The sequence below is a fragment of the Achroia grisella genome, unplaced genomic scaffold (genome assembly GCF_030625045.1).
Source record: "Achroia grisella isolate CSIRO2021 unplaced genomic scaffold, CSIRO_AGI_Agris_v1 utg1186, whole genome shotgun sequence".
NCBI classification, from domain to species: domain Eukaryota; kingdom Metazoa; phylum Arthropoda; class Insecta; order Lepidoptera; family Pyralidae; genus Achroia; species Achroia grisella.
In genome coordinates this window covers 5,089,805-5,116,938 of record NW_026712592.1, presented here as the reverse complement: position 1 = coordinate 5,116,938, position 27,134 = coordinate 5,089,805, and the positions used below count along the sequence as shown (strand labels likewise).

The following is a 27,134-nucleotide window of genomic DNA, read 5'->3' as shown; positions in this document are numbered from 1 at the left end:
TCAGTCCCCGGCCCCTGCCAACGTTGGACCTGTACTTAGCACGGGTAGCCCGCCTGAGAACGCGCGCTATCCATTCGCAAATTATTTCGTCGCACTATACTGTGTGCGCTGTAGTATGATGAGAGTGACAGTTACTAATTTTACATTTAACAATTATTACATTTAAGTTAATACAATTATTAATGATTTAATATATTAAGATAAGTCAACAAAAATATAGCAATTTTACATTATTTTTATTTCGTAGTTATTTATATATAAAAATGGGGTACTCCCATTATCTATACATCTATACATATAAATAAAATTGGAGTGTTTGTTTGTAATAACCGTTTTTTACAACATGCATATGAATATAAATAATTAACACCAAAATAACATTTTTTACAAATTTTGTCTGTGTGTCTGTCTGTTTGTTCCGGCTAATCTCTGAAATGGCTGGACCGATTTTGACGGTACTTTTATTTGGCAGGTAGCTGATGTAATAAGGAGTAACTTAGTCTAATTTTATTTTAAAAAAATAAAGTTAAATTCCCCACGGCCAAATTCGCGGGTGCAGCTAGTTACTTATAAAACTCCCATTATTATTTTTTACGTAGGTACAACAGTCTTGTCTTATATACCTAGTACGCAATGTGGATTGTAAATAAACTACCAAATTATATTATTTTATCCCCTAATGTTTAAAGATATTTTATCCAATTTATTTTATTTTATTTTACACAATACAGATATTTCTAAATTGCAGCCATTGTGTTATTCTGGTATACTCATATGACTTACTTTACTGTACAGTTACGTCAAATATGTATGCGTGAAAAATCAACAACATTATAAACGGCTTTATCTTTTACATTATTTTTATTGTAAAACTAATTTTATGTTTTATTGTTTAACTCAAGAAGAAGTTTTGTTTTGTTTAGATGTTTTTTTTATTTCGTTACTTGCTGAAGTGACAGATACAGGTAGAGGTAAATAAAACTTATTTGTGCAATTACTTTTCATTGGACGTTAAGAAGAATTTAAAAATGTTTATAACTGTTTATCTAGAACAGGGGTGAGCAACCTTTTTCATCAACGGGAAAATTTAAATTTTAAATATTTTGGCGGGTCGCACTTAAAGTAACGCTTATTAGTAATTTACAAAACTTTCATTCTTTCTTCATAATAAACATTAACATACAATTTTCTTCTCGTACCTAAAAATATTGAGACACAAAATCCTCAACAATGTAGGGTATCCGGCATTTTACCAATATGTTCCGCCAAACTGGCTGGTCGCTCCTCGCCAATCCTAATAGCCGGACAATTAGGATTGGCGAGGTGACAACCCTACACCCAAAGAAAGAATCGACTGACTCATTAGAACAAATTAAAATCGTGGAGTCGTCTATGAATTTATACGAAAATTAAATATTATTGTAACTTAATTCTTTTACTATTTCAAGTAATCTAATCATTTAGTTACCCTTGTTACATTTTTTTTACACTATTTTATTTACTTATACGAATAAATGTTATACGTATTAATACTAATAATACATAATATTGAATCCAAAATAAAGTATTTTTTTCTCAATGTTACTACATATTTAGTGTAATCAAAAAATCTATTGATTGTTAATAATTTCACAAAAATATTATTTAATTAATCATTGTTGTCTGTCCGCCTGTATATTGGAGTTACGGCCTGTATATTACTTTTGTTGACTTTGGTAAAAGTGGCGTCACTATCTGTCTCGGTCACTCATGGCAAACATGTTCACTATCCATCTCTCTTATTATTTTGCCGTAAAATTAAGAACCTACCAAGAAAATAAATAAATAAAAAAGGAAAATAATGAAAAGTATTATATAAATTTATATAAACGTATGTATTAATACATACGTGAAGTAAAAACTTTGTATCCTTTTTACGAAAAACAGCGTGGACGGATGAGTATAAAATTTTGCGTACAATTTTGGTTATTGTACAAAATATATAGTGCGACAGCCTCGGTGGTCTAGTGGTTTAGCATACCGCTTTACTATCCGATGGTCGCGGGTTCGATTCCTCGCACGGTACAAACATTTGTATTCATGAGTATGATTGTTTGTATCGATCTGGGTATTTTCTATGTATAATATGTATTTATTTACAAAAAAAAATCGTCCATGTATTTACATCAGTTGTCTAGTACCCATAATACAAGCTCTGCTTAACTAGATGGCGCTGTGTGATTTGTCCTGAGATATCATTATCATTATCATTATATAATATTATTAGAAAATATATAGTATAATAATTAAATTTAATTAATTTAATTTTATTTATTTATTTCTAAAATCTATATTTTAGACAGTAAGTCTGTGTTTCTGTGAATTATATATCAATTAAATATAATTCCGGAAACACAGACTTTCATATTGAGCGTAAAGCATAGGTAGAATAAACAAATGAAAAATAATTTATTTTATTTGACAAAAACATTCCAATTAATGTTATATCTCTCATTAAACTTACTGTCAATTCTTCCATTTACATAGCGATTCTCATATCTGTATTGCTGATTGTTGTAATTTTGCTCTTTTATTTTAAATGCATCATTTTGGCAGTTGTGCGTATTTTATAAAAAATATATATAGAATAATTACAAACAATGATGGTACTGCTTTCCTAAATATAATATGATAAACGAATAGACATGAGGGAGACAACAGAATTGAATAGCGCCTACATGAGATTCTAATGTTTCCAGAGGGGTTGAAAACAACTAGAGAACCACAACATCACAAGACCACAACATCAACCTCATCTCAATCGCAGTCATCTGATATTGGAAAATCATCAAATGACCCTAATAAAGGTAAAGCTAATTATGAGTTCTTAATTTTTAGCATACCATCTGATATTCGACCTATACGCAAAAGGTATAAGCGTTCCCTTATAATGTCTATAATACAATGAATCCGTATTACATTTGAATTAGACGCATAAATAGACAGGAGCGAAGGATGACTTTGTGTATATAACGAATGGTAAGAGGTTCGTTTTCGTTCGTAGTTTCTTGCTGGTCCGGAATAGAATAGAACAAAAAAATGTATTCTATTCTTTGGATGTCATGAAGGCTTTAATTTGCTTTAATTCCGACGTTGATAATAGAAGTAGAATTTTAGCTCTTGCCTTTAAGTCCTCTCTATTAAATTCCGTCGTTGGATCATAATTTTCTTTGTTTAAAGGTTCTATATTGCGGGAACTCGACGCAGATGCCATTTTACTATTAACTACGCTCTGCTACTAATTTGTGAGGGTTTTTAGGTAGAAAACGGGATCGAAGTTGGTTAAAATTTTATTTGATATAGGTATATGTACAAAAGCAATCTGATAGGAATAATAGAAGACAGGAAACAAAGCAATATCGTTGACACATAACTTTCCCCCGAGTGTACCGTGCCACTACTAACAAAAGTTAAACAACTTTACATAAATCAGTCGGGCGTCAGCGCTTGCGCAGACTGTACGCATAAATAATATATTCCTTAGTATTTGTTTATTGTTATATTGTTTATAAAAGTTAGTTACTTTTGTGTGATTTAAATACTTAATAACAATGAGTAAAAATCTTAGAAAAATTGGAACAAAATCAACGAAAAATTTATCAATATGCTCACCAAAAATTAACATCGACCCTCAAAAATCAACTGAAGAGGTTCTTCTGGAAATTAATGAAAAACTAGAAATTCTATACAATATGCAAAAAACTATCAATGATCTGTCGGAATCTGTGGATTTTTATGCAGAAAAATATCAAGAATTAGTAGAAAACAAAGATAAAATGGAGAAAAAAATTATCTCGCTGGAACAAAAAAATGTCCACCTAGAACGATGCAATCAGGCACTGGAGGAACGGGTTATATTAATTGAACAAAAAAGCAAGGAGAAGGATATTGAAATTGTGGGTGTGGAGGAATTGGAGAACGAAAATGTAAAATCAGTAGTGAATAAATTGGCTAATAAGTTAAATCTACCCACAGAAAACATTGTGGAGGCAAGACGAATGGGCGTTAAAAAACCTAACCAGCAAAAACCGCGAGCAATTATTGTAACAATGACATCCAGAATACAGAGAGATAAGTGGTTGGAAGTAAGAAAGCATAATAATTTACAGAACAGTGATGTATATAACAACCAAAATGAAAAGCGAATTTACATAAATGAACACCTCACAAAATCCAAACGTGAATTATTGTGGAAGGCAAGAAGTGAATTAAGACAAATTTATAAATACATATGGATAATTAATGGGAATATACTCGTCCGCAAATTAGAAGGTCATAAAATATATACTGTACGATCGGATAGTGATATAAATCAGTTAAAAAAGTGTCATGATCAACCAAACATGCCTTGAGATTTTTCAATACATTAAGTGTAAACAAATGTGTTGACATCCTTATATTATACAATTCACACCATCATTTGATTTACCTACAGAAATTGAATGTGTGAAATACTCGGATGTTGCCAAATGGAATACTTATATAAACGGACATAATAAATGTCTTAATGTAATACATTTAAATATACGATCATTAAGAAAAAATTTCAAGCAATTTTTAATATATATCGAAAGATGCCGGCCATGTCTCGATATAATCACACTTTCAGAAATCAACATAACACAGGATGAATTGCCATTGTATACATTGCCTGAATATGATATGTATTGGAACACAAGAGAAACAAGACGAGGAGGAGGAATATTGGTGTATGTGAAAAAGAAATATAATTTCACAACTAATGTCATTAAAGGAAAATATGGAGAATACGTTCAAGGCAAATTAATATTAGAGAACTATTTAAACATATATTTATTAGTTATGTATAGACCACCACATACTAATAGAATGGGATTTACTGGCGAGTTAAATAATTTGATAAAATGTATACCTCGTAGGAGCGACATAATATTAATTGGAGATGCAAACATAAATATTGAAATAAATGATCTTGGTATGTTGGCGAAACGGTATCAAAATATTATGTATGGGCATGGATTGCAATGCACAATAAATGGAATTACTCGTGAGGAGCATCGCTTCGATGGCAGTGTGTCTGCGTCGTGTATCGATCATGTGTGGGTGCGTACGCGGCAAACTGTTCCTGCTTCTCACATACTCACAGCGAACATTTCCGATCACTACTTGGTGGGATTGTCTATTGATATAAGTGATTACATGGCATGCTCTAAGCAGGTCGACGAGAAAGTGATTAAAATAAATAATAAAAAGGTTTGTGATAAATTGGATGCAGTGGAGTGGCGGGAGTTCTTATTGTGTGAGTGTCCCTTGTTATTATATCATAGATTAAGTACATTGTTTAGTGAGATATATGCCAGTTGTGAATACCAATCTAATACTCAGAAATCTAGATACAGGCAACCATGGATAAACAGTAAAATATTACATATGATAGATAGGAGAGATCAATTATTTAGAAAGTCAAAGAATAATCCAAAAAATATTACTAGTAAATTAGAATACACAAAATATAGAAATAAAGTAAACAAATGTATAAATAAGTTTTAATATGTACAGACAGAATGAATTAAAAAAATGTGAAAATGATGTAAGAAAAATTTGGGAAAATATTAATAATTGGCTGGGTAGAAAAAAGGGGAACATAGACAATGTTATTAAGAAATATTTGGGTAAGAAAGAAACAATTCAAAACATAAGTTCAAATTTTTCAAAAACGTTTACTAATGAAATACATAACATAAAACATAACTGTAATGATAAATTTATAGATAGAAATATATATGTAGAGGAGTCTAATATGTCTATGAGGTATAGGAAAGTAACTGCATATGATATAGAAAAATAATAGATAAAGTAAGCCCTAACAAAGCCCCGGGTGCAGATAAAATTAGAGTGACAGATATAAAATATATTAAAAAACAAATTAGTCCAGTCATAGCTCATTTTATTAACATGAGTGTGGCGCAAAGTTGTTATCCCGATTTATTAAAAACATCAGTAATAAGGCCCCTATATAAACATGGTAGTCACTACGAGTACACAAACTATAGGCCAATTGCTATCCTTTCTATAATTAATAAAATAACAGAAAAAGTAATTGTGACGCAAATTACAAATTTTTTAGACAGCCCTTAATGAGTTCACCGACCATGTAAACAATTGTCTTGATCAAAAACAGAGTGTAGTAGCCGTTTTTATTGATTTTAAAAAAGCCTTTGATACATTAAATCATGAACAGTTGTTACTGGCTATGGCAGAATGTGGAATAAGAGGTCCCATTAATCAGTGGCTAAAATGTTATATGAACCAAAGAAAACTAAAAACGCATATATGCGGTATCACTGGAGATGAGTCTGATATACTGTATGGTGTCCCTACTGGATCAGTCTATGGACCAATAGGGTATATAATGCATGTCAATAGTTTGTGTAATGTAGTTAAGAAATGTAAAATGATCATGTATGCGGATGATACATGTTTGCTGTATGCTGGAAGAGACCCTGCTGACATACAGAAAAATATCCAAACTGACTTAACAAATGTTATAAAATGGGCACATGATAATGGTATAATTATAAACCTAAATAAAACTAAATGTATGCATTTGCGTTCCCCGTACCTTAAATTAGAAGATTGTACATTTAACATTATAGGACATAGTTACAATTGTTTACATGTTGAAGGTAACGACTGTAGCTGCCCTCAGATAGAATTTTTTTCTCACTATAAGTACCTTGGTCTTATAATTGACGAGAGCATGTCATGGCGATTACATGTAAATAATGTTTGTGCTAAATTAAGATCAATGTTGGCAAAATTCCATCAACTAAGTTTTGCAGTTAACCGAAAAACGTTATAATATATCATGCGCTAATAGATTCCGTATTATCTTATGGTTTGGGTAGTTACGGTTGTACCTTTGACACAAATCTTAATCAAATTAAGGACTTACAAATAAGATTTATGAAGCTACTAGTCGATAAAAATAAGAGACATAAATGTAAGCAAAATAGGTACATCGAGTTGTTTAGAATATGCAGATTATTAGATATAAAAAATAAAAATAAATTATTAATATTAATAGAGCATTTTAAAAATAATAAATTTAAAAATCATGTTGTTCATAAAATTACTACACGTAAAGTTAACAATAAAGAATACATTGTACCTAAGGTCTGTAATTATTACGGATCAAGAACTAGAAAATATCTAGTTACAAAATATTATAATATGTTACCAAAAAATATAAGATCATTAGATAATGTATCCAAAAAATTATTCAAAAAGAAATTATTTAACTTTTTTGTAAACAAACATTGTATGGAATAAGATACCTGGTTCTACAGGATTGTGTTTATGTGAATGTATGTGTGTGTATATATAGATTAGAAATAAGTATTAAGTTAAGCGCTTTTGCTGCAGACAAACTGCTGAGCAGTTTTGCGGCTTATTGTTTTAATATAATTAGTTCCGTTATTTGAATAATAAAGAGAAAAAAAAAAAATATTTAAGCTCCTGTTTCAGATAATTCAGTCAACAAACACTGACACAAAACTACTGTCAATTCTTCTATTTACATAGGGATTCCCATATCTATGTTGCTTATTGTTGTAATTTTGCTCTTTTATTTTAAATGCATCATTTTGGCAGTTGTGCTTATTTATAAATAATATATATAGAATAATTACAAACAGTGATGGTACTGCTTTCTTAAATATAATATGATAAACGAATAGACATGAAGGACACAACAGAATTGAATAGCGCCTACATGAGATTCTAATGTTTCCAGAGGAATTGAAAACAACTAGAAGACCACAACTTCACGACAAGACCACAACGTCAACCTCATCTTATTCGCAGTCATCTGATATTGGGAAATCATCAAATGACCCTAATAAAGGTAAAGGTAATTGTGAGTTCTTAATTTTTAGTATATCGATGATACTCGACCTATACGCAAAAGGTATAAGCGTTCCCTTATAATGTCTATAATACAATGAATTCGTATTACACTTGAATTATATGCATAAATAGACAGGAGCGAAGGGCGACTTTGTGTATATAACGAATGGTAAGAGCTTCGTATTCATATTCGATTTCCAACGCGAAGAGTACAAAACTTGTTTAAAGTCGTATAAATTGCTTATTTATAACAAACAATTGGCAACCCTATAATCCGGTACAGAAATACAATGTATACTAATGTAACAGACGTGTCATTACATACTACCTACACTTACGAAGTCAGATATGAATACGCGGAAAACAGTTGCGAATAGAATAGATGTAGAATATAAAATTTAAATAATTATTACTCAGTAAACCGTTATTATAACTACCGTTATTATAACTAATAGCTTTTGGGCACACAGTAAAACATGTATTCCATTGTTTTTTTTTAAGATTAATGTAGACATATTATTGACATAAAATTAAATACATAAATAAAAATATGAAACATATAATAGTTTTTAATGGCAATCAGATTTATAAAAGAATCCTTAAAAATATATATGTTAGAGACAGTAGACAGTAGACAGTAGTTCATAAAATTGCTGTAAATAACATTGATATCAAATTTTCATCTGACAGCACTACACTATGCTGAACATACTCATGACTTGCATAATATTATACATTAAACTGGTAATCTAGTTTTATGATACCAGGAAAAATATATGCTTTGTTTTATTTTTATTTTTATAACACAGTCGACAAACGAGCATGCGGCTCACCTGATGGTAAATGATAACCGCCTTCCCATAATTTTGAATAATCTATTCATTATTCAGTGGAAAAAAAGTGTCTATTGGTAACGACGCCGGAGACAAGTTATCGACGAACCACTTGAGTGTGAACAATCCTAAGTGGAAACTTCCATGATAAATCAACGGCCACTAAAACGACTGTTAAAACTGAATAGGGAGAATATTAAAGTAATAATAGAGAGAGTAGTAGACAACCTGCTAAGTCAAGGATGAAGAAACGGTCATTCTCGTAATCTTGGAGTGTGTAACAATGTCATCGGGTACGTCGTACGTACTCATTTTTTTGGACAGAAGGTAGGTCCTCGGCTCCTGCCATGGTATTAGAAAGGATTTACACTTTTGGCAGGAGCTTGACTGACTACGTTAGTAATGTCGAATCTACACACCTAACGGTTTAATTAGTAGATTTTTAATGCATCATTTTGGCAGTCGTGCGTATTTTATAAATAATACACATAGATTAATTACAAACCGTGATGGCACTGCTTTCTTAAATACAATATTATAAACGAATAGACATTAATGAGACAACAGAAATGAATAGCGCCTACATGAGATTCTAATGTTGACAGAGGAATTTAAAACAACTAGAAGACCACAACTTCAGGACAAGACCACAACGTCAACCTCATCTCATTCGCAGTCATCTGATATTGGGAAATCATCAATTAACCCTAATAAAGGTAAAGCTAACTGTGAGTTCTTAATTTTTAGTGATTATCGACCTATATGCAAAAGCTATAAGCGTTCCTTTATAATGTCTATAATACAATGAATTCGTATTACATTTTAATTGGGCGCATAAATAGACAGGAGCGAAAGGCGACTTTGTGTATATAACGAATAGTAAGGGCTTCGTTTTCAGATTCGATTTCCAACGTGAAAAGTATAAAACATACTTAACATTGTTTAAATTGCATAAAAATACATTACGTAGTTTACAAGCCACGTATTTAAAAGAATTAATCGGAGAAACAGAATAGAAGAGCGACTTTATTCTTGTATCTACTTAAAAATAACTTTGAGCAATCAATATGTCTTAGCAATACAACTTAGAAAGCGCTCACTTGATATTTTAATATTCACAGGCACAAATAAGTTGTGGATGTTTACTTAATCTATAATTTAATTAAAATTATTTTATTAAATTGGTTATATTTTATACAAAGAAATATCCAGCTGTTTACAATAGGCACCTTGCGTGTCGTATATGCTTAATTAATATATGTACAAATGAACTGTAGAAAGTTAACTAACTAACACAAGTATTTATGCTTCTGTTTCAGATAATTCTGTCACCAAATCTACTGTTAATTCTTCTGTTTACATAGCGATTCTCATATCTCTGTTGCTGATTGTTGTAATTTTGCTGTTTTATTTGAGAAGAAAGTATAAAAAGCCAAATATGCCAGCACTATCACAACAGATTAATGTAAGTAAAAGATTACTAACAAAATATATTGAAGTTTGGAAGAGATAGACCCTGATTCACATTTTCAACTTTTATAACCTTCCAAAGTGAAACTACAAAATGACTACCCAATTGATAGTACCTAATGTTTATTATACCCATATACAAATTATTATCTTACGCTGCATATTAAGTTCATAATTTTTGTTCCTGTACCTCATTATTCATACAAGCTTACATTGTAACATAATAATCATCAAAAGAACAAACAAATCTTTATGAATAATGTCATTTTGCTTCTTAGCTAAAAATTAATAAAAATAACTTCTATTTATATTGAAAGGTTAATCTAAATAAAACTGGCCTGGCTGTTTTATTGAACCACATAATAAAAAACACAATGAATGTCGATTACCACGGTTTGAGTTATGTACCTTTGTCTTATCCATTTCTATCACCTACTTGGTTTGTTAGCAGTTTCGGATTGAAGGGCAGTGAATTTACAGTGCACGGAGGTACTTTAGTCCTCGGGAATGAGGACGATTGGAATGTACCACAGTCGTCACGTGATGACGTAGAAATAAAGCAACTATGAATATTTTTATTATGGCAATGTAATGGCAAACAAGGTAGCGGCAGGTATATCCAACGTCAGAATACACAAGTGGCAAGACTAGCAAATGCTACGGGCACCACGCTCTCATTTCTGTGTTAAAAAATGAATGTAGTTATTAATACTATCACATTATCTTCTTTTGTAAGATCAGGGAGTAGGTATACATAACAATTATACTTGTTCATTTTGACAGAGTACTGCTAATAATCACAACCACATACAGACGAATAGAAATAATGATGAATCTCATGGTAACCAACTTCTATATGCTGAATTAGATTTGAAGAGACCACAAAATATAACTGTTAATAAAAAGGAAGACGAAGTGCTGTATGCTGAAGTGAATCTCATACAACAAACAAAGGGCATCCAGAAATTAAAATAAATATGCAACAAGGAACACGCACGCAGGGAAGAAATAAAATTTTAGAAATAAAACAGCAATCCAAACTTAACAGCACTTATATCGAACCCTTGTTATAAGTGAACAACTGACAAACTTCAATATTTTTTTATTTATTTATATATACAGGTATACATAGTTTTCCGCATTGTACGCTAGGTGAAGCCCGCAACTTTGTCCGCGTGATATTTGTTATTGTTTCGATATTATATGGTACGTATCGATATATGTACCTACCTATTCATTAAGTCTGGCAAAACTGGACCAATATTAACAAATAACCTGTCGTTCTCGGTCTTTGCCTTAAATCAAAATAATGTTACTTAAGTAGGTAGTGTACTTAGCTGCATAAGTTACTATAGATTTGGTCAGGACCTCTTTTTTCGTGATTAAAACTATCTATAATGTTGACCGGGGATGTAAGGTACTGCCATACAAAATTTCATTTAAATCGATCCAACAGTTTCGTAGATTAGCCCGTACAAACAGAGAAACAAAAAAAGTAATCTGGATGTGTTCTGTTTTACTTCTAACATCCCCCTGTGTAGGTTTGTAGCGTTTTTTTCCTAAGTACTTACATACATTCCCCTTATACAGTTTCGTTATATGTATAGATTATATTGTATTGTATCTTAATTATGGCGTAAATATTTAAATAAATAGGTATTAATATATACTCAAGTATATTATAATAAGTTTCTAGAAATAATAAAGAAAAATATTAGTCACTAGGTTTTATCCGCGGCTTCGCTCGCGTTAATTTATCCCCTTAGGGGTGGAATTTATCAAAATCCTTTCTTAGGGGACGCCTACGTCATAGTAGCTTTATGCATGCAAAGTCTCAGGCCGATCGGTTTAAAATTGATAAAGTTTCATACAAACTTTCATCCCCTATTTTATCCCCTTAGGGGTAGAATTAATCAAAATCGTTTCTTAACGGATGCCTATGTCATAACACCTGCATGCCCAATTTTAGCCCGATCCGTCCAGTGGTTTAGGCTGCGCATTGATAGATCACTATGTCAGTCAGTCACCTTTGAGTTATATATATTTAGATTATTGTTTGGATTACACAAAAAATACACTAAACAGCTTGCTTTCTAAGCTGTGTTTCCGTTGTAGGATGAAATTATGCAGTGAAATATCAGAATAAAAGGCATAACATCTTAATTCTTTGTAATGGCAACGCAAGAGTTGTATCACGGGTGGAACATGATAACGTGATGGCCATTCTGTCATCTGTCAGTCAAACTATAAGTAAATCAACTCATCATTATAACAAATACGGCTTACATTAGATATATCTTAAAATATGTTCTTGGTTATGGAAATTCTTCCATTCTTTAATTTAAAATATGGATATATAAAGTTTTAACCTTGTATATATTGTTGATAGTTAACAATATATACAAGGTGTGACGCACCATTAATTAAAAATGGTAAAGTCAATAATCATGTAACCTGAAACGGAACGTCAGAGGCCAGAGCCAAAGTAATCTATGTGACATTGACAGGTGGATGACAGATAATTGAACGTAGGCAGCGGGAGTTTTGGAGCGAAAGTGTATATATTATTATAAAAACAAATAAGAGATAGGTAATGGTGAATATTGTAGGCATTGAGGTGTTTCTCTCCCTGACTAACCGGCATTACGCCTAAGTCGTCAGGATACTAGTGATTTTAAAAATATCTTTACTATAAATGAAAAAGTAGTTCTTGTTTTAACTTTAATAGCATAAAATATTTAACAATCTAACCCAAAACAGCCAAAATAAAAAGTTTTAGCTTCAAAAATGACGAATATCCATACAAATTTTATCCCCTATTTTATTTTAACTCCTTACTTTCACAAATTTAAATCAACAGCCTAAAAATAAGTTACAAGCTGCTAGCTTTAAAAATGAATACTTCCATACAACTTTTCATTTCCCCTTTCAATCCCTTAGAACCTTTTCTACCCTATTTTTTAACCTATGTCATTCCTTAGGTCTACACTATCTGTGTACCAAATTACATTTAAAAAGATTCAGAAATTTTGGCGAGAAAACACAAAGAGACAGGCATAGTTACTTTCGCATTTATAATAAAAGTTCCTTAATTAAGAATTTAAAAATCAGAATGTTCTATGGTTGTCAGAATTCGTGCAACCATTTTGACTCATAAAGTTCATATAGGTGAGATGACTATAGGATGCGTGATCCTCTGGTATACTTACTTTACTCTTTGGATGCGTGATTCGTACTTGCTGCAAATGTTCTTCAAAACAGAGAATGAATTGAATGTGAGTGTTGAGCACAGATAATGTAATATATATATAGTGTTCTGTATCTTTACAGTAGATGGAAAATATTGTTAACTATAAATCATAATACACTTTAGTGATAGATTTTAGAGTAAATTGTATTATCATTCATACTTGACAATATTTTACATCTACTGTAAACATTAAGGAATTAAGTTTAGGAGCGGATTTAAAAATAAAATTTATTCATACTTCACTTACTCGTAGGTTTGTCACTGTAGACTTTTTTAATCGACATAACACAATAGGTTAAGGCTTCTGTAACTTAATCAGATATATTGTTGTACTTGTTTCAGATATATTTTTATAACTAGTAAATATAACTGTAATGTATTTCTGCTTATAATTAACATTTAACTTATAATAAACAATTGTAAAAAAAATGTTTGTTTTTCGTACCTAATTATATATAAAACGTATTATACATACCAGACAAAAAATCTTTTTGTAAATGAGTTCAAATGAGTTGTAAATTATAAAACCACTCCTGAAGCGGCCACTACATTAGGCACGTAAGGCACCTAACTTAGGGCATTCCACTACTGTACTTTTTTTATGGATTATAATGGAAAACGGTTTACGCTGATGGAGCACCAGTGGAGGATTATAAGATGAGCATGAGGTCAAGTCAGTTAGCCCACCGTAACAAATTTACAAAGAATTTATCACGATGGTTTCCAGGGGGAACCGCGTGGAGGTCAACCTGACATGGTACATTGCTAGCAATGGGGTCAGTCCACATTACTAACAATCCCCTTCCCCCCTCCACTACTGTACTGTGTAGTCTAGCTGCGCGCCACAAATACGCTTAGAATAACCACTTACCTGAATCCAGTGCACTTCTAAAGTAGAGTAACGGGTGAAGTCGAAGAGCAAGTCCAGATGGCAGGAAAACGGTGAGAGTCTTTTGTGGAATATAATCTTAAATAGTTTCTATACAGTAACCACAGGCGGTACCGCTGTCTAGGTGTAATTTCTAGGACTTTTCTTCCAGAATAAATAATTATTTGGCCTACACGCATTATAAAATCCCTTCGATCAATCCCCTGTCCAATTCAAACAACCCCCGATTGAATTGGACGGCAGGAAATTACGACGACCTAATACGAGATTCCTACTCCTAGCGATTCTTTCAGACTAAAATTATATCAGTCAGGCATAGGGTAACTAAACCTTTAACCGCTTCATAAATCCCTCCGCGGATTTGGAATGTGATCTACACTCGACCACTTTACAGCTTCACTGAAGGATAGAGCCTTCGATGAAGCTGTAAAGGCTAGTTGAGGCCAATAGTATTAGAAAAGTCTTATAGAACAGATAGTACAGCGCGTGTAGTCACAAATAATTATTTATTGTAGTGAAGCAGACAACAATATGTCTATTCTTATAATATTGTATTAATTGATAATAAGACAACGTATTTTTTTGTTCAGTTAAAAGAAAGTTCGCTTTATTAGCGGCCAGTTAATATATTTCATATTCCTAGTAATGTATCTTGACCAGAAAATTTATGCAATAGGCGACAGATAGTTTTTTTTTAATATGTGATGATGGAATTGTGCTTCTATTTGCGTTAACGGTATACACTGGCGGGCCCCAATGGAGGATGATGATTCCCTTCCCCCTTGAACTGACAAATTATTGGTACTGATAGATGAAACCTGTCAGTCTAGTTGACTGACAGGTAAACTATTAGAACCTGAATAATAAATATATATCTAATCGGTCTAACCAACAACGTATAAAAATATGATTTTGTTTTAGAAACAACTGACAAGTTATTCAAAAAATAACAATAAATATAATACGAAAGTATAACGTAACAGAGCGAACAATTTTATTTATATCACAGACAAGTTCAATGCAAAAAGAACCAAATTTTATTACAATTAAAATTGGTTTTAGAACCTTAACCTTTTTTTCTGTTTCAATAAAACTTAACTTAGTATATAGTATTCAAATAGGCGACTATTTGAATACTTATATTATAAAATATTTATATTATACCGATTAATGGTATATATATTTCTTATTCAAAGTAAAAACCCGTTAAATAATAATATTACAATACGTGGCATAAAAAATTGTTAAAATAAATATTTCTATTAATATTTTTTTAACAATTTTATATTTTATTACTTATATAAATGTTTATTTTTACAATATAATTTAACAATTAGGTAGGTATCTACTCTGGATGGTGTAGCGGCGTGTTAATAGCCAATACATGCGGAATCTTTCGGAGCGGAAGAGGACGGCTTTCCAGCAACTTGTATAGTCCCTGACAGCGTGGCAACAAATAACAGTAGCGCCTGATCGTGATCCAATCCGGAGCATTGTTAAAGAAAGGTCTAAACAAAAGTAGTCTCGCGGATGGCAGGAAGCCACTACTTTTGTTACGGAGACTGTCTCTTGCGGAATATGACGAACGCCACTCATGAAATACTGTTAGGTAACAGTTAACACAGTCGGTATCTTCGTAAAGCAGTAATTTTCCAACTGAACTGTTCTATGACCTTTTCGAACTGTTCTATGACCACTCGTCATAGATATTTCTGGTAAATTACTTAGGTTTAAACATTTATTTTATTTAGAAAAAGCGATGTACAACACAATACACGTATCACAATATTTAATCCTTATAACTTTTTTATATATATTGTTACAAACAAAAGACGGCGGGCTTTATCTATTTTTTCTCCTATTTTATTTAAAAGCATTTTCACATTATTAACGGCCTGCTACATATTTCCAGAAATGTGAATTTTCTGAATCTGAAATTTCCAGGAATATAGGCGATTGATAGATAATAGGTATGAAGTCTATCAGTCAAATAAAGTATTAGTTTGTGGCAGATAAAATCTAAACCTAAACGGCACAGCCTCGCGATATATCACTACGCTTTTATTTTATGCAATGATTTCCATTATGATAATTTGTTTTTAGCGGAAATGGCAAGTCTTTCTTCTAATTTCTAAATGTTATGGTAAATTTTATTTTGAGCACTTTTCGATATTTGTACTTTTATCTACCGTCACCAAGGTATCTATGGTATTCATTAATTGGAAACCTATGTAAATTGTCAAGTGTCATGTCAACTCAAGTTGTCATTGTCAATGTCAAAACTACGAATCACGAATTGAAATCGAAACGTAAACGTAGTGCTTTTTTTTGCCAGGTTTACAATTGAAACAAACGTCCGAAATAAGTTAGAAAATATTGAAATAAAATAAATATTACCACTCGTCATTTCTTCATCATATTAAATAAACATGTGTTAGATATATTTTAATCTTAAAAAATATTGTGAAGTCACTTGTTAATTTAGTTTTTTGTGTTACTTTGGTGAAAGCTAAATAAAATAAAATGGATGGAACATTGATACTTATTTTGTTGGCTATTGTTATGTTAATTGGTTCTTACGTTGCTGGAAGTATACCGTTAAATGTGAGCATGTCGGAGGTATGGTATTTATTAAATTTAATCATTGTTTTTATTGGCAATTATTTTTCCAATACCTCTTCCCATCTGTTTACTGTGATATGCTATCATTTCTCACAATTTTTCATAAGTATCACAGGAAATATTATTATTTTTGGAAATACATTCGTAATATACAAATAAATATAAAATATGCAGATAAATACTCTTTCTAATGAATAAAAATGTTTGCACTATGTGGTGAATTGAATCCATGGCCATCTAAGTAAAGAGGTGGGCTAAACCACTAGACCACAGGCCGTCAAATATACTGTCTAAATACAATCATAATATCTTTTCTTCAAGTATTGCTACTTTTTTTTCTTCTTATACAACAGTCTAGCCTTTTTATTTTATTAGAATCGATTTTGTTCTTAGGAAAGTAAAATTTAGAATTACTGTCCTAATTTGTGGAATTGTGTCTCTATTTGAAAGATGCATTAGTCTAGAGTGCTACATATATTAAAGTTAAATTCAAAGTTATTAACATCCAAGAAAAAAACCAGATACTAAGTAATATTCTATAATTATTGATATAAGAATTCAATAAGTAAATCAGAATACACAACTGCAGTGAGTCAAGAACTATGAGCAGATCTTTTAAGTGTTTGAAGTAGTAAAAAGAGATGCTTGAATGACCAACAGTGAGACAATGTATACTAGGAATTGTTTGATAAATTATTGTATTCTGTACTATTTTCATAAAATACATGACTTTCTTGCAGGATAAGCTTCAAAAAGTTACCGTATTTGGTGCTGGTCTATTAGTAGGAACTGCCCTGGCTGTGATTATTCCTGAAGGAGTCCGCTCACTGTTCAGTGAGAGATCTCTACCAACCATTATGACCAAGGACTACACAGCTGAGCCACCTGGACATGACGATGATTTGCATTCAGTTATTGGAATATCTCTTGTGCTGGGTGAGTTTTATTATCGCATTCATCTTATCCAAGTGGTGAAAAGGGGAGGATAATATATAATTGTTATTTGTATGCTTGCTTTCTGTCTCATGCTTATTTCTAGCATTGAATGTACCATTATATTATAATTAACTTGTTTAAGAGCCACCCTGGCTGTGTGACTAACCTGTCTAAATATTCTGAGCCATAATGTCAAAGCTCCAATTCAGATACTTTAACCAGCTATGGGGACGGAATTAAGTCCGCTCTATGATTAATAAACTTTTAAATATAATAACCCTGAAACCAATCTGCCCTGTGTTATCCTGGGGCATTTCTAACAATAGCAACATTTTTCATTCGGTTTAAGAGTTCAAACCTCGGCTCGGGCCATCGTAATATCTATCCCCATTTGAATTGGACTGGGGATCGATCAGAGGGAAGAACATTCAAATTCAAAGCCTTTATTAATTGACACAAAATTGTACAATCCAACATCATATTTAATTAAAAGTTTAAAATATAAAAGAAATATTAGTTATATATAGGCCAGTGTAAATCTGAAGCTTTTGCAGATCATCTTAGTAGAGTCTTCGTGCCCAATAATGCTGCTCCGAATGTAGACGAATCTGAAATGGACTCAATTCTTGAACAGGATCTTCAGCTAGACCTTCCTCTAAAACTAGTGACACCCAAAGAGATTTATGGAAACATAAAAACCATGGAAAACAACAAGGCACCAGGGTTTGACCTCATTGACAAAAAGATTCTTGAAGAGATGCCTTCCAGAGCTATAGTGTATCTCACAATGTTGTATAATGCAATTTTAAGAGTTGGACATTATCCAGATTTGTGGAAAGTATCTCAAATCATAATGATACACAAACCTGGTAAACCGACTCATGAGGTTGCTTCTTATAGACCAATTAGTTTATTGCCTGTCATGTCTAAGCTGTTTGAAATGTCCCTTCTGCACAGACTAACAAATGTTCTCAAAGAAAAATCTGTTATCCCTGATGATGATGATTTCGAAAAGAACATGCCACTGTTGAACAAGTTCATAGAGTATGCCGCAAAATTAGAAAATCCTATGAAAAGAAAGAATATTGTACATCTGTGTTCATTGACGCCCAACAGGCCTTTGATAAAGTTTGGCACAAAGGATTACTATATAAAATTAAATGTTTGCTTCCACACACATTCTATTCAGTATTCAAGTCCTATGTGTCCAATAGGCTATTTCAGGTGAAAGAAAATGACTGCACTTCAGGATTTTATGAAATCCGTGCAGGAGTACCACAGGGCTCTGTACTAGGACCTGTCTTATACATTTTGTACACATCCGACTTACCTCAAAGTACTGAAATTACAACAGCAACGTTTGCTGACGATACGGCCTTACTTGCTTCGAGCGAATGTCCAATTAAAGCTTCCAACATCTTACAAAAAAACCTAAATGAAGTAGAAAAATGGCTAACTAAGTGGAAAATTGCTGCAAATGTGACTAAATCAGTCCATGTAACGTTTACCCTTAGGAAAAGCGATTATGCACCAGTTACCCTAAATGGTACTCAACTTCCACATCAAGATACAGTTAATTACCTAGGAATGCATTTAGATCGCAGACTTACTTGGAAAAAGCACCTCCAAATGAAAAGGGAAGAAATAAATAATAAATATAGAAGTCTCTACTGGATGCTTGGTAGAAATTCAAGATTGGCTATCGATAGCAAACTTCTCATTTACAAGGCAATGTTTAAGCCAATCTGGACATATGGGATACAACTATGGGGCTCTGCTAGTGACTCCAAAATAATGACAATACAACGAGTTCAAAATTATATATTGAAACAACTTTTGGATGCACCATGGTTTATAAAAACAACTGAGATCCACAAACTACTTGATATCCCCATGGTTAAGGATGTAATTAATGACTACAGCAACAAATACAAATCACGACTACACAGGCACCCAAATAAATTCGCTGGGCAACTTACAATACCTGAAAATTTGCCCCGATTAAAGAAAAGGCGTGATATATTTGACCAAGATAGTCAGACAGGACTGACTTTTTAAGAGCGAGGAGCTGTTCTACTGAGAGCGGCACTCTACCTGTTACAGACGGAACACCACATTTGCTTATAGTCCATGTGACTGATTGCAAGATCTAAAAGGGAAAAAAAAAATATATATGTTTTATGTTACTTCTAATTCTGCACATCACTCTCTGAGTCAACGTGTCTTTTAGACACAAAGGCCTCCTCCAGCGTTTTCCATGTGTTCCTATCTTTTGCCAATCGGAGCCACAGTGGGCTGGCAATCTTTCTAAGGTCATCATACCATCTCTTGTACTGTCTTCCTCTTTTTCGTTTCGTTTTTTCGGGAAGAACATTATGTACCTACAAAGAATATTTAAAATAGGATTGTGCATGCTTATAGCAAATGTATGAAACATTTGCTATTGTGTTCGCAAAAAAATATGTGATCCATAAAAATTTTAAACCTAATAAAAATATACAGACTGACTCCTCAATCCATCCTAAAACGATAGCAACATATAATAAAAAAATAACACCTAGTTCTTGGAGCTATCTCACACAGTCAGAAGACTGAAAAGGAGTAAGTTTTTGTAAACGTAGTATAGGTGCTGAGTTCTTCATCTACAAATAAAGAAGCACTCTGTGCATCAGCTTATAGCCTTGTTACTGATTGCTAATATAAAAAGGAAAAAAGGATATCTTTAATTGAATCTATGATAAAGCAAGCAATAATAATAAACCTTTTTTTATGTAAAACTTGTTCATTATTGCACTGTTAAATACATAATAAACTTAATTATATGCACAGTGAGCAAAGGTGGACTTATCTCTAAAAGAGATATATCCTATAGACTAGACTATCCTATAGATGGACTAATCTCTACCAACAACCTAACAGTGTGGCATAGCTTATTAATGAGTGGGTAACACCAGTGTACTTGTGTCACCAGTCTCACGTGATAATCATTTGTATATGGTGCTATTCATGTATATAGGTGGTTGTTACCAATAACCATCAGGTAAACTGTCAGCTTGAGATATTTCATAAAAAAATTCTGAAGATATGTATGAGTGATTTTTAAGTTATTGTCTGCATTCCAGGTTTTGTATTCATGCTACTAGTCGACCAAGTATCAACAAGATATAATGAGTCCAGCAATCCTGTGGAAAAGAATGTTACAGCTACTGTGGGTCTGGTAGTCCATGCTGCTGGTAAGTTTGTTACATTAGAGAATTAACACATATTTGCAAGGAAATAATAAAAAAATGATTACAATAATTTCATTATTTGTACCATTATTCCCCCCCCCCAATCCTACTTTGTTCATGTTTTATTTTATTTGAAATGAAAATAAAAAAAAAAATTAATTACAAGGGACCAATATATTTTTTTCGTGGATGATTATGAAATGCCTTGTGCAAATGATTACAATAATTTCATTATTTGTACCATTATGTATGTAAGTACAAAAAATGTATTTAAGATACATGTATATGCATGGAAAACACTCAAATAATACTTAAAAGAAAAATCATAAAAAAGAGCACTCATGAATACAAATGTCTATGTGAGGAATGGACCTCGGTAGTATAGAGTGTGCCACACCGCTAGACCACCGAGAGCGTAAAATTTGTATATATATTTTAATTGATATAATTAATCAATGCCTTCTAGATAATATATGTAAATCAGAACTAAATTCAGTATATTTAATTTTATGATATATAATTTAATTACGTGTAGTTAGTAACAAAATTATAAGCGTGTTTATATTTAAAACCTTTTATCATCATGGTTTTGATTTCTTTATCAAGAAACATATAGCATAGATTATAAATATGATAACATGAAGATTAACCTACATATGTTTCGTCATTATGTATAAAAATTGAATTCAAAATGGTATAAGTAACTTTAAACATTGTAATATTATTTTATACTAGCTACTCGCCTCGGCTTTGCACGGGTGTACCTTTATTATACATATAAACCTTCCTCTTGAATTACTTGATCTATTAAAAAAACGCTTCAAAATCCGTTGCGTAATTTTACAGATTTAAGCATATATAGGGACAGACAGCGACTTTGTTTTATACTATGTAATGATATAATACAAAAAGTATCTTATATTAATCTAGGATATGATATATCTCCTTCATTCGAATCTGTTCAGTACTATTTGAAACAGAGACAAATATCATATCTAATCCCACAAACTTTTACGTAACTAAGTAGTACGATATCCATCGAGTCAGGACCTATCGTGGCGAATTGACCAGGAATTGTCAACGATGGTTTCCAGCAGGGATCGCGCCCCCAATATTCAGATAATAATAATAATCTCAGGAGAATTCACACAGCGCCATCTAGACAGACCCAAGCTAGCTAATTACTAGATTACTGATACAAATAAATAATATATTTTTTTTCGTAAATACATACATAGAAAACACCTAGACCGATACAAACAATCATACTCATGAATACAAATGTTTGTGCCGTGCGAGAAATCGAACCCGCGACCATCGGAAGAAGACGGTGTGCTACCGCTAGACCACCAAGGCCAAATATTGTATTAGTATATTGAATATATATTTTTTTCCAGCTGATGGTATTGCTCTTGGAGCTGCAGCCACAACATCCCACGCGGATGTGGAGTTCATAGTGTTTCTAGCCATTATGCTCCATAAAGCGCCAGCTGCGTTTGGTCTAGTCACCTTCTTGCTGCACGCTGGTTTAGAAAGGTAAAATATTTAAAATTACTGTTTTGTTAACCAGTGTAGCACCACTCAAACAAAAATTTACTATTCCTAAATTGGTTTTAAACGGTGCACTTTTGCTCATTCGTTTAATCAAACATGTATTTGACAATGGTAATGGAATGCTACACAGGCCTCTGTTTTGGAAATAAGATAATGCAGCAGTAAATTAAATATTAAAATATACTTATCATTTTATGTTTATAATTTGAAATTAGAAAAAATCATTGAGATATAAAAGTGACATATTCTAAAAAAATTGTCAAACAATTCTACAATGACCAGCATCACTCCGCTAATGGATTACGCTGGCGAGGCACTAGTGTAAATGACAGAATGAGCATGAAGTCGGGTCAGTTAAACAATCGTGCTAAATTTACCAAGAATTCATTACGATTTCTAGGGGAAACCGCGTGGAGGTCAATGAAAAGAATAGAATGTAATGAATGTTTATTTACAAAATATTGATATTTGCACAGAGCAGAACTTATATAATAATTTACAGTTGTTATTGGTCAATATTGCTAACAATCCTCTCACCCCTTGAACATATTGATATCTTTCATTACAATTTCCATTTTATACGACGATTATTTGCAGAGCAATAGAAAAAAGTTGTCTGTGGACAGAGCTACCCTCTGTGTTTATATATTTACCTATTTAAGCCGCAAAAAATGTAGCGGCAATAATAAAGTAGTTGTATTCAAAATTTAACCATTTTTTGTCCGCTGAAACATAATATTATTTTCTTTTCTTACAGAAACAGGATACGCAAACATTTATTAATATTCTCGTGCTCGGCACCACTACTTGCACTACTAACTTACTTTGGCATTGGAAACGAGAGTAAACAGACGCTAAGCGACTTTAATGCTACAGGTAAATTATTTATTTTTACTAAACTGCTAATGAAAGTGCATGTATAATATTTATATATACCATAATGAGACGTAAGTGTACATAATTAAAGGCAGTTAGTCTTTATTTTATTGAAAAATAACAAATCTATTTTGATACAACAACCATAAATTTATTAATACCTATATTTTATCAATTTGGTGGTAATGCGATTTACATATATAAATTATTTCTGAATAACCTATAAAAATAGGTAATCAATATTAATTTCTGATAGTGCCACAATTTCAAAAATGCAACATCAACGTTAAATGTTTTTTTGTGCCCAGTAACATAAGTATTTAAAATAATATAATCGCGATGCTATTATCCTAGATGGCGTAGGCAGAGGCATCGTAAATTGTCGATGTCGTGGTTAATGCAAATCTTGACATGACCACTTTTAGCTGGGTATATTTATTTCCAACTTGGCAAGAAACAATCATACAGCCAACGTCTCGGACAATTTTTAGTTTGTTTTAGCTGTTTGATTCACCGGAGAATCAGTCAGAATTATAAATTTACACATAATTTATTTGTTTTGACCAGATTTATTACATTTAGAAATTACATTATGTACTATCAACTAGTTGGATGTCGTCCTGTCTCAAAAAACAGCGCTACATATAAACATACAGAAATCTTTTGAAATGAACTTGTGTCTAACAAGTTCATTCAAATAACTCCAGTCATTTGAGTGGAGTTACACACATACAAAAGACTTATTATTTCATTATTATTTTTAATATTTTAAATGGTACACTCTCTCTTTTTCTTACTGGAACCAACCTGAGTTAGGTTCAGTTTTTAATAAAAAAAATTTAATTCAAAATATCTTTATTCATGTAGGTCTATTACGGACTTTTATGATATGTCAAATCTATAGTTCGGAATTATTAAATACTATTTTTATTTTTTTTATTCTATACTTTACATTAATGATTATAGACAAAATATTTTAATAACAATCCCTGCTCAAGGCTTATGTCGCAGGAATCAAAAAACTTAAAATAGTAATAATTAAGATGATACTTTTTATGTTTTCAGGTATAGCCATGCTGTTCTCAGCGGGCACATTCTTATATGTTGCAACTGTTCATGTGTTGCCTGAACTCACTCACTCACACGCACATACTCACTCTCTTCTTCCCACACAGGAGGGGGCACCCCCCAAGAAGGGTTTTGGGGGATTGCAATTTTGCGAAATGATAATTTTAACTGTTGGAGCATTATTACCCCTACTTTTAACTATGGGTCATAAACATTAATTTTTTTTGTTTGAGAACAATATAGGAGTGTTAGGACGAGACAACATGAGTTGTTATTGAAATTTGTAAAGACCAAGCTGTCTAATCTGGAAACAAATTCCGATTCAAAGACATTGGATTGCCCCGTAACTTTTCAGCTCTTCAATAGCATATTATTTCCATGTTTCTTGTTCACTAAGCTAGCTAGCTAGCTGTTTCAGCTAACTGATATAGTTACTTAATGATTCGACTTATTCCTGTTTATATTTAAAAAAAATAGTACAAAAATTAATTGACTTGATATATAAAGATTGTAATCCAGAGCAGACATCCTGTTTTAACTCTCCTGACTGTAGCTTAAATATTTATTTTTACCGAGTTCCTAGTAATAAATTTAGTGTATATATGACCTTAGAAGGATAACATCTCATTCCTCAAGAATGACAACATATTAGTGGTACCACGGGTGTCTTATGTTAACTTGAAGCCCCTAATGCTATTTATGTATACAGGCGACACTTATCATCATCGTGTATGCCAATAAAATACAAAAAAATTTAACTCGACTAACCACTCTAATATGTGATAGAGTACAATAGTCTGAAAACTAAAAAAAAACAGGTTTTGGAGTCTAAAACGCAAGAGTAAACGCGTCTATTGCGTCGATCTTTTTAGAAGTATAAATAAAAGGGGTATATGGCCTAAGTATTTGTTTCTTTAGAATCATATAATAATTATTATTTACATTGTTAACACGAACAATTTTATGGTAAATAAAAGTATTTAGACGTTTCTAAAACGCACAGTCTTTTCTACTACCGCCACTAGATTGTCCAACGATAGATCGCGACACAGAACTCACGGTGTCCGTACCCAGTTAACAATATAAATAATGTATATTAAGCACGAACGTTTAAAATAAACCATACAAATATTAGAATTGATGTCGCGGTTAATCTGATGAACAAAAAATCATAATAAGTTATTGATTATTATTATATCAATCTAATTAATTAATCAAAAATGTAATTGTTTACTGTCAACAAAAGTTTTCAGTTACATTTGTCCAATTGTAACCCATCTGTCGTGTAAAATCAATCTATTCATATTTATAACAAATTTCTGAGGAGTTGTCCTTAACCTGTCATCTACGAAGGAGCCAATTGTACTCTGACGCTATAGCCCCATCTGTGAGAAGTCCTGTAATTGGTCTCCCAGACGGGTCGTTAATGTCATTTTGACAGCTAACAGTTGGAAGGTTAAAAGTAGTTTTATTTTATTATTAGTAATTTTACAGATATAATAGGTAAAATATTTTTTTCTTTTTAATAAAATCGTATATCTCCTTGTTACGCAGTAATATGTTAAATATTATATTTTGCATTGTTACAACTTTAAATAAGTATTATAAAATCTGTTCTACAGTTATGCAGTAATCGTGGGAACAGTGTAATTATATATGAAACACTAAACCAACAGTTAATAATTTATCTATAAGTAGTATAATATACACCATAACATTTCTTGCTTAATCATTGTACACAATATTTTCGTTTCAGTTATTTATCATTGTTCCTCAAATAATAAATTACTTATTAAGAAAAGAGAAATAGTTAATATTTCAATTGAATTTATAAGATGTTTAGTCTCAATTTTCTTGTCTATCGCCGAGATATGACTCTATTATTACGTGGTATCGTGTTAAATCAATAGGTGAATTTGTGTGTCTACTTAGACACATAATTTCTCCCATTTAGGTACACTTACATGAACTGTTTTTTAACAGTTATATCCTATACGCTATGCCTGTTATTTAAATGATCGCTGCCGGCCTATGTATATGAATTTCGTAAAAGAGAAATAGAGAGAGAATTAAAATAATTCTTTACGTTTTACTTTTTCTGCTATTCCTGTGTTCAATAGTAATATTTATTAATTCCTTTTTTATTAAAGTAATTGTATATAATATATATTTTTATATTCTAAAAAAGACAAGTATTTATTAAACTTTTTATTTAATTTATTATATTAAATATTTTAAAAAATTGTCCTAAAACACACTAAAAAGGAATCTGATGTTCCTGTCTCGTTTTAACTCATGAATGCACTAACAACCAATTTGTTATAGATAGATTTTTAGCCAGTTTGCCCTTCACGGTACCTACGAGGTGGGCAGAACTTGTGCCAAAAGCGACTTTTAATTCACCTACTTTTAACTCGTCTCATGTATAGACGCGTGTTCTACAATTATAGACGACTAAATAACTTCCGTGGCATTTTTGT

General features: G+C 31.9%; 2 protein-coding genes across 2 annotated transcripts; both read left to right on the top strand.

The window, feature by feature from the left end:
* The first annotated feature begins 2,728 nt into the window (after nucleotides 1-2,728).
* On the top strand, nucleotides 2,729-11,981 carry LOC131854513 (uncharacterized protein DDB_G0271670-like). The gene is made up of 5 exons (XM_059205644.1): nucleotides 2,729-2,846; nucleotides 7,814-7,924; nucleotides 9,365-9,475; nucleotides 10,079-10,224; nucleotides 11,013-11,981. The coding sequence occupies exons 1-5, from the start codon at nucleotides 2,729-2,731 to the stop codon at nucleotides 11,202-11,204; spliced, it is 678 nt and encodes a 225-aa protein (XP_059061627.1). The 3' UTR covers nucleotides 11,205-11,981.
* A 4,714-nt stretch (nucleotides 11,982-16,695) lies between these two features.
* On the top strand, nucleotides 16,696-25,631 carry LOC131853781 (zinc transporter ZIP9-like). The gene is made up of 6 exons (XM_059204823.1): nucleotides 16,696-16,987; nucleotides 17,731-17,926; nucleotides 21,049-21,159; nucleotides 22,554-22,692; nucleotides 23,468-23,586; nucleotides 24,652-25,631. The coding sequence occupies exons 1-6, from the start codon at nucleotides 16,892-16,894 to the stop codon at nucleotides 24,870-24,872; spliced, it is 882 nt and encodes a 293-aa protein (XP_059060806.1). The 5' UTR covers nucleotides 16,696-16,891; the 3' UTR covers nucleotides 24,873-25,631.
* The last annotated feature ends 1,503 nt before the right edge of the window (nucleotides 25,632-27,134 follow it).